The sequence below is a fragment of the Oryctolagus cuniculus genome, chromosome 2 (assembly GCF_051225735.1).
Source record: "Oryctolagus cuniculus isolate XC-2025 breed Fujian yellow rabbit chromosome 2, ASM5122573v1, whole genome shotgun sequence".
Lineage (NCBI taxonomy): Eukaryota > Metazoa > Chordata > Mammalia > Lagomorpha > Leporidae > Oryctolagus > Oryctolagus cuniculus.
Window position 1 is genome coordinate 68,810,905 of NC_142868.1, and position 9,699 is coordinate 68,820,603.

A 9,699-nucleotide genomic window follows, 5' to 3' on the forward strand; every position below is an offset into this window, starting at 1 on the left:
CAACTGTGTTTTTTATTTGTTCTATTGAATTCCTCATTCCATTTTGATTCCTCCTTAAGATTTCATTTTCATAAGAGAGATTTTCTTTCATGTCCCGCATGGATTTCAGTATTTCATGCATTTGTGTTTTTTTAATGATTCTTTTTATTTATTTATTTATTTGACAGATAGAATGAGACAGTGAGAGATACAGAGAGAAAGGTCTTCCTTCCATTGGTTCACCCCCCAAATGTCTGCCGTGAACAGAGCTACACAGATCTGAAGTCAGGAGCCAGGTACTTCTTCCTGGTCTCCGACACAGGTGCAGGCACCCAAGCACTTGGGCCATCCTCCACTGCTTTCCAGGGCCACAGCAGAGAGTTGGCATGGAAGAGGAGCAACAGAGACTAGAAGCCAGCACCCTTATGTGATGCTGGCACCACAGGCAGAGGATTAACCAAGTGAGCCACGGTGCAGGCCCTCATGCATTTGTTTTTGATTACTTCTATATATTCTTATCATAAATTATTTTGAGTTCTATTTCTTTCATTTCTTCTATCTCATTGTCTTCATAATCTTGTATTAATTATCATGTTCTTTTGGGAGCGTCATGTTGTCTTCCTTGTTCTTGTCCCCTCAGTTGTTGCATTTGTTGTTTGCCATTTGTGGAGATACTTGTTATTTTCTTTTTTTTTTTCCACTGTGGCTACTTTTTTCATTTTATTATGACTCTTAAGATAAAAAGGGGACTGTCTGCTTTCAGTGACTCTCTAGAGTCTTGTGGTGGGTTTGGCCAGAGAGCTCTTCTCTTCAGTTCTTCAGGGTTAAGGGTGTGCTTAAGGTGACAAACCCAGGTTGGGTGTGATAAATCTCTCTCTCTCTCTCTCTCTCTCTCTGTTTTTAATCAGAAGGGAAGTAATTCCACTCAGCTGAGCTCTTCTTCTCGATGGCGATCAGTGCCTGAGCACTAGCCCCAATGGGAATAATATTCGTCTGCTCTGTACCAAGGATCACACAAAGGATCTCTGCAGTCCTCAGTGTAAGCTCAGATCCTCCTGCAGTGTCTCTCACTGAGTAGCCAAGGCCGCTCGAGTTTGTGGTGTCTCCCACTGAGAGTACTCACATCTCAGCCACACTGTGAGTTCTCTCACACACTCTCATTTTTTTTTTTCCTTTTTTCACAGTCCCAGTTCATGAGCTCCACTCATTCACTAGGTCTTAGTCTCCAGATTTCTGAGGTATCTCCATGCTGTCTTTCACAGTGGTTACAACCAGTTTACATTCCCACCAATGGTGGACCAAGATATCTTTTTCCCCACATCCTCACCAGCTTTTTTCATTTGTTAATTTCTGTTTCATGGCCATTCTAACTGGAGTGAGGCTAAACCTTATTGTGGTTTTGATTTGCATTTCCTCGATGGCTAGTGATCCTGAGCATTTTCTCAAGTGTTTATTGGCCATGTGAATTTCCTCTGTTGAAAAATGCCTATCAAAGTCTTTGGCCCATTTCTTAAATGGATTGTTTGTTTTATTTTAAATTTCTTGAGCTCTTTATAGATTCTGGATATTAACCCTTTATTAGTTGTGTAGTTTGCAAATATCTTCTCACATTCTGTTGGTTGCCTCTTCACTTTGCCGAGTGTTTCTTTTGCATTGTATAAGCTTCTTGATGGAATCCCATTTGTCAATTTTGGCTTTGATTGGCTGTGCTGTGAGGTCTTTTCCAAGAAGTCTTGCATATCCCAATGTCTTGCAGAGTTTCTCTAATGTTCATTAATGAGTTGATTGTATTGAGTTGTAGATTTAGTTCTTTGATCAATTTTAAGTGGTATCCTGTCACAGCCAGTTGATATACATACACACAAAGGCTTCCATGGCTTCGGCTGGAGCCCAAAATGTCACTTCCCTTTTCCAGCTGGGTGCTGACCACTTTTGTAGAGAAGATGGGATAAGATAAATGTGCCCCTTTTACTTCTGCTGGGTCTGCAAGTACCTTAGGTCTCCAGGCCAGACTCACACCATACTCGTCTTCTGGCTATATCAATACAGGTTATCGCAGTTTGGTCTCACCTCCATCTCTAAGCTGCTACCCCACTCTGACTCTTGGCTGCTTAGTGTGTTGTGTCCATTTTCATGCTGTGTGCCTGCAGCTTCCACATAGGCCCATGGCATTCCTCTTCCCTCTGTAGAAACTCCATTTTTGTGTTCTCTGATTCTCCCATTACAGCACACTTCCTACGCCATTTTTTGTTTGTTTGTTTTGCTATTGATCCCTATCCTAGCACAGCACATTGTTCCCTTCTGCCACCTTGGAGTCTCATGAATTTCTCTTTCTCTCTCTTTCTGTTTCTCCTTCATACATACACACACACATGCACACATATACATATATATTATATGTACCTATGCCCTTGTTTATGTAAGCATACGTTTTGAGAATTTGGTTTCCTAAAAGTTTTGCTGAAAAAATTTCAATTAACTGAAAATACTTGTACATGTTTGAGATTTTGTAAAATTTTATTTCTTTTCCTCAATCATCTCAATAACAAATATTTCAGGAAGCTTTGTGTTCTTTTTCCTCTTTTTACAATGCAGGACTCTGAAGATGGAAGGACTTACTTTGTCAAGATCCATGCTCCTTGGGAGGTATTAGTTACTTATGCTGAAGTATTGGGAATCAAAATGCCTATTAAGGAAAGTGATGTTCCCCAAAATGAGGACACTCCATTGACCTATATGCTTTCGGCTGTGAAACTTCCAGCGAGTGTGAAGTATCCTCATCCTGAATATTTCGCTGCCCAGTTCAGCAGACATCGTCAAGAGCTCTTCCTCATTGATGATCCATCAACTTTCTTTCCATCCTCGGCAAGAAACAGAATTGTAGGTAGAGAAACCTTCGGGCACATTCCTTCAAATATTGTGTGTGTGCCTTTGTGTCCTTGTGTACAGGTGTGTGTATAATACAATGTCTGCAAGGTGTTCCTTTGTAGAATATGAGCACTTCATGGTGTTGGGTGAGTTTGAAAGTTTGTTTGGACCCTAAAACCCATTATCATCCCTACCTCTCAAATTGTTTTTTTTAAAAAATGAGTGGTTGACAGTGTGGATATAGTAAAGATACAGGGTTCATGCAATACTCAGAAAAGCACCTAATTTTGAGAAGCAGAAGACATTTATTTTGTACATTTTTAATGAAATAGTTCTATAATCATAGAGGTTACTTGTAAAATTCAGTATACAGTAAGGACGGTTTCAATCATTCCCAATAAAATGGGAATAACTAAATTTTTATATGTGGATAGAATTTGTGAAACCTGAGAAATCTTTTCCCCTCTTTTAAAACCATTTTCAGTCTTTGAATCATTATTTCCTCTACATTTGTAGTCCTAGAATGTTTAACTTTCCCATTAGAACCTTGCCTCCTAAAGAATCATGGTTTCTGTGTGGCCATTTCTTTGTGTTTTGTGTTTAGACAGGAATAATATCTATTTCATTGATTACCCTGAAAATTAAATAATTCAAAAAATTGAAGGAGTTAAATTGTGCCAGGCATATAATAAGTGTTCAGTAAGTGTGAGATACTATCATTCTAATTGCTCTGACTTTAGATGAAAACTTTAGATTCTGTATTGCTTTTACACTTTCTATCTACTGCTTATTAATATAGTCACTATGGGTCAGCGGTCATAGACCCCTTTCTCTTCCTGAGCAAGTTAAGAGGCAAAATTATATTTTTCCCACATCTAAAATAAATATTTTTAAAATTCACTGGCAGGAGTACTAAAAATATAATTCCTAGAACATAGGCTTTTATTATAATATAAATGCACAAATGAAAAATACTGTCCCATTGCTTTCTAGGATTAAAAAGCAAAAGAAAAAAAAATCTACAAGGCAACCTTTAGGAAATAAAGAGCATATGACAGGGAACCAGAGAAGTTGTTTTGAGTCACAATCCTGCTACTTTCTAAATAAGATAATTTCTCTTGAAATAAACAAAATAATGTGGGTATTACTATGAAATCCAAATGAAAGCATGTATGTGAAGCACTCTGCAAATTTTAAGGTATTTTGGAGATACTTGGTACATTAAAAAGTTGCTAATACAAAGCAAGAAATTAGGAATTTGCTCAGTATTAGAAATGTCAGTATTTGTTTACTTTTACTTACTCTTTGTAAACAGTCAAATACCTTAGGGTAATTAGCAGCAAAGCACAATAATTTCTCCTCCTTCATGGTGCAGTGATAAAAATCTTGCTCTGTTGAGGAAGTTATTTTACAGATTTGCATATTAAAACCCCCCTTCTTTCCTACCCTCCTACCAAACACTGTAGTATATGTATGTACAAATCAAATAGTATTACAAGAACATCTCACATCAGGATAGAATTTCATACTTTTCAGAGCATCTTCAGAGCCATCATGACACTGGAAGCTCACAGTATATACTATATATTTTACTTTTACATATGTGAGCATGTATGTCTGCATATCAAACATATAGATGCATATATGAAAGATATTTTGTGTCACATCTTTTGTTGTGGACAAAGTCCAGACTTTCAAATATGAACCAAGCTCTAGATTTATCCAGCTGTAAAGAGGGAAAAAGCTCATGCTTTCAGTAGGAGACTAAAATTTAACATATGGCCAAGAAATTTGTATATAAAAGAGGAACAGTAAAACACATCTGATCACTTGAATAACAAGACTCTGGACAGAGAACTGGTTCTTAGTTCACACTGAAGCTGAAGTTTCAGTCCACCTATAATGAAATATTTTCCATTGCACTAATAATGCCTTACATGTATTCATGTCATTATCTTTTCAGTCTAAATAGTATTTCACAATTTGACATTTTATGAGTGCACTCCTTCCAATATACATGCTTTTTGATAGTTTTTTAAATTATTTTCAATTTGGGGCTTTTAACATATTCTAATTCATACATCCAAATATCTACAAATCATCTTATATGTTCTTATGACAAGCACTGTATTTGCACTGCCTAAAGCCAAACTTTTTAGCTCTTCTCTCTTGACTGTCACCATCAAAAAATAGACAAAAACCATCTCTCTCTTTTTCCCTCTCTCCCATCCTCTTTCAATCTGTGTCCATGCCTGTGTCTGTATCTGTATCTGTGTCTCTGTCTTTATCTCTGTCTCTGTCTCTCTTCATTCAGCACTTCCATTAAAGCATCAGAAAGAAACCTAAGATTTCTTTACACTACCAATTTGTCTCAGCCATGTTCAATCCATCAGTAGCTTCTATTAATGTAAATATCTAAATCATAAATATCTCTTGAATCCATATTCTTTCAGTTCCATCCCCACTATTAGCAAATTTTCCAAAAACTTATAGCCATCATTAAAGAGATCTACCACAATGTTTTTTTAATGAGTCTCCATACCGATTTTTTGCTACCTCTAATATATGTGAATGACATATGCAAAACCTTCAAACCTCTTCTTTTTTTTCCTTTCTTCTTTTCTTCTTCCTTCCTTTTTCTCTTTCCCTCCCCTCCTTCCTCCTTTCCTTCCATCTCTCTTTCTCTCTCTCCTTCTTTATTTCTTTTGTAAGATTTATCTATTTGAAAGGTATATTTTCAAAGACAGTGAAGAGAGAAGAGAAGAGAGATCTGTCCACTGGTTTACTCCCCAGATGCCACAATACCTGGGATTGGGCCATGTTAAAGTCAGGAGAAAAGGAACTCCATCCATGTTTCCTACATGGGTGCAGGGACCCAAGAATTTGGACCGTATTCCACTGCTTTCCCAGACACATTAGCAAGGAGCTGGACTGGAAGTGGAGTAAGCCAGGAGTCAAACCCATGCTCTTAGGAGAAGCTGACATTGTTAACCAGTGGCCTAACATGCTGTGCTGCAACACTGGCCCCAGCATCAATACTTCTTTTACAGTATAGATCAGTGTTTTTAATGTGGCTGAGAACTACATGATTTCCTTCAGAGGAATTACAATATACATAGGTATATAATTTGTATGCATATGCTGATTTTATTTCCTTATGGTAAATTCCCAGGAATGGGATGGCGGTGTCATGGTAAGGCTATATTCAATTTTTTTAAAAGATTATTTATTTGAGAGGTAGAGTTATAGACAGTGAGAGGGAGAGACAGAGAGAAAGGTCTTCCATCTGCTGGTTCACTCCACAGATGGCCGCAACTCCTGGACGTAGGCCCATCAGGAGCCAGGAGCTTCCACATCTCCCATGTGGGTGCAGGGACCCAAGCCCTTGGGCCATCTTCTGCTGCTTTCCCAGGCCATAGCAGAGAGCTGGATGGGAAGAGGAGCAGCTGGGACTAGAATCAATGCCCACGTGGGATGCTGGCACTGCAGACAGAGGATTAACCTACCTTGCCACAGTGCCAGCCCCAATATATTCAGATTTCTGAGGTATCTCCATACTGTCTTCCACAGTGGATGTACCAGCTTACATTCCCACTGACAGTGGATTAGGATATCTTTTCCCCTACATCCTCACCATTATTTATTCTTTGTTGATTTCTGTATGAAATCCATTCTAACTGGGGTGAGGTGAAACCTCATTGTGCTTTTGATTGCATTTCCCTGATGGTTAGTGATCCTGAGAATTTTTTCAAGTGATAGTTGGCCATTTGAATTGCCTCTTCTGAAAAATGCCTGATAAAATCATTTGCCCATTTTTAAATTGGATGGTTTGTTTTATTGCTCTTGAGTTTCTTGGGCTCTTTTTAGATTCTGTGTATTAATCATATATCAGTTGCCTAGTTTGTAAATATTTTCTTCCATTCTGTTGGTTGCCTCTTTGCTTTGCTGCGTGTGTGTTTTACAGTCCAGAAAATTTTCAATTTGATATAATCCCATTTGTCAATTTTGGCATTGATGCCTGTGCTTCTGGGGCCTTTTCCAAGAAGTCTTTGCCTATGCCAGTGTCTTGCACAGTTTACCCAATTGTCTCTAATAATTTGATGGTATTGGGTCATAAATTTAGCCTTTGAGCCATTTTGAGTGGATTTTTGTATAAGGTGTAACGTAGGGGTCTTGTTTCATACTTCTGGATTTGGAGATCCACTTTTCCCAGCACCATTTGTTAGAGAGACTGTTCTTGTTCCAGGGATTGATTTTAGCTCTTTTGTCAAAGGTAAGTTGGTAGTAGATGCATGGATTGATTGCTGGAGTTTCTATTCTGTTCCACTGGTCTACATGTCTATTTTTTTGCCAGTAACAGACTATTTTGATTATAACTGCCCTGTAGTATGTCTTGAAATCTGGTATTCAGATGCCTCAGCTTTGTTTTTGTTGTATAAGATTGCTTTAGTTATTCAAGGTCTCCTCTGTTTCCATATGAATTTCAGGATTGTTTTTTCTAGATCTGAAAAGAATGTCCTTGGTATTTTGATCGAGATCACATTGAATCTGTAAATTGCTTTCAGTAGTATGGAATTCTTTTAAAAAATATTTTTTCATTTTATTTGAAATGCAGAGTTACAGAGAGACAGAGGCAGAGGGGGGAGGGAGAGGGGGGTCCTCCATCCACCAGTTCTCTCCTCAGACAACCCCAGTAGTATGTATATTTTAATGATATTGATTCTTCCAGCCCATGAACATGGAAGATTTTTCCACTTTTTGGTGTCTTCTATTTCTTTCTTTAATGCATTATAATTTTCATCATAGAAAGCTTTGATGCCCTTGGTTAAATTTATTCTAAGGTTTTCATTTTTTTTTTTTTTGTAGCTATTGTGACTGGAATTATTTTAGAGGTTCTTTCTCAGCTATGGCATTGTCTGTATAGAAAAACTATTGATTTTTGTGTGTTAATTTTATATCCTGCCACTTTACCAAATTCTTATGAGTTCCAATAGTCTCTTAGTTGTTTCTTTTGGATCCCATATATATGGAATCATGTCATCTGTAAATAGCGATCATTTGACTTCCTCCTTCCCAATTTATTTCCCTTTGCTTTCTTTTTCTTGTCTAATGGCTCTGGCTAAAACTTCCAGGACTATATCGAATAGCAGTGGTGAGAGTGGGCATCCTTATCTGGTTCCAGATCTTAGTTGATATGCTTCCAACATTTTCCCACTCAGTTAGATGCTGGCCATAGGTTTGACATAAATTGCCATGATTGTGTTGAGGAATGATCATTCTATCCCCAATTTGCTTATGGTTTTCATCATGAAAGGATGTTGTATTTTATCAGATGTTTCTCTGCATCTGTTGAGATAATCATATGGTTTTTGTTCTTCAGTTTGTTAAGGTGATGTATCACATTGATTGATTTGTGAAGACTGAATCATCCCTGTGTACCAGAGATAAATATCATTTGATCCAGTGAGTGATATTTTTGATGTGCTATTGGATTCGATTGGCTAAGATTTTGTTGAGGATTTTTGCATCTATGTTCATTAGGGAAATTCATCTATAGTTTTCTTTTTCTGTTGTATCTTTTTCAGGTTTAGAAATTAAGGTGATGCTGGCTTCATAGAAGGAGTTTGGGAGGTTCCCCCCTTCAATTGTTTTGAATGACTTAAGAACTGAAATTAGTTCTTTTTTTAAATATCTGGTAGAATTCAGCAGTGAATCCATCCAGTTCTTAACCTCTCTTTGTTGGGAGTGTCTTTATCACTGATTCATTTTCCATCTTGGTTATTGGGCTTTTTATGTCTTATGTGTCTTCATGACTCAATTTTGGTAGCATCTATGTATCCATTGTTTTTCTCCTAATTTTCCTAATTTGTTAGCATGAAGCTCTTTGTAGTAATTCCTGATGATTCTTTTTATTTCTGTGGTACCTGTTGTTACATTTTTTTATCTCTGCTTTTATTGATTTGGATCTTCTCCCTCTTTTTTTTGTTATTTGGGCAAATGGTTTATCCATCTTGTTTATATTTTCAAAAAACAGGTCTTTGTTTTGCTGATCTTTTGTATTTTTTTTTAATTTTTTCCCTAATTTTAATCATTTCTTAAGTCCTACTAGTGTTGGGTTTGATTTTCTGTTGTTTTTCTACTTACTTGAGATGCATTGATAGCTCATTTATTTGATGCCTTTCCAATTTCTTGATGTAGGTACCAACTGGTATAAACTTTCCTCTTAAGACTACTTTTGCTGTATCCCATAAGTCTTGATATGTTTCCAAAATTTTTTAATTCTCTTTTTATTTCTTCTATGACCCACTGTTCATTCAGGAGTATCTTGTTCAGTTTCCATGTGTTTGCATATGTTCCACAGATTCTTGAGTTGCTGATCTCCATCTTCATTCCATTGTGGTCAGAGAAGATACATGATATGATTTTGAATTTTTTGAATTTGCTGAGACTTGCTTTATGGCCTAGAATGTGATAAATGGTAGAGAAAGTGTTTCATGCACTGGTGAAAAGAATGTGCATTCTGCAGCTATAGGATGCAAAGTTCTGTAGGTATCTATGAGGTCCATTTGGACTATAGTATCAATAACTCTGTTGTTTCCTTGCTGAAAATTTGTCTGATTTGTCACTGCTGAAAGTAGGATATTCAAATCCCCCAATACTGTTATATTGAAGGCTATGTCTCCCTTTAAATACCTTAACATTTTTTTATAGCCAGGTGCACTGTAATTAGGTGCATATAAATTTATTATAGTCACATCTTCCTATTAAATTGGCAATTAATCATTACCTAGTACCCTTCTTAGTCTCTTTGAACAGTTTTTGTGTTAAAGTCTATTTTGTATTATGTTAGGA

General features: G+C 37.0%; 1 protein-coding gene across 1 annotated transcript in view; it reads left to right on the top strand.

Annotated features, from left to right (window-relative positions):
- Nucleotides 1–9,699, top strand: part of LOC149127819 (uncharacterized) — a 67,575-nt gene that overhangs the window by 46,703 nt on the left and 11,173 nt on the right. Inside the window, exon 5 of the mRNA XM_089327012.1 lies at nt 2,575–2,859. Within this exon, the coding sequence (XP_089183138.1) occupies nt 2,575–2,859 (285 nt within the window). The remainder of the gene's footprint in view (nt 1–2,574; nt 2,860–9,699) is intronic.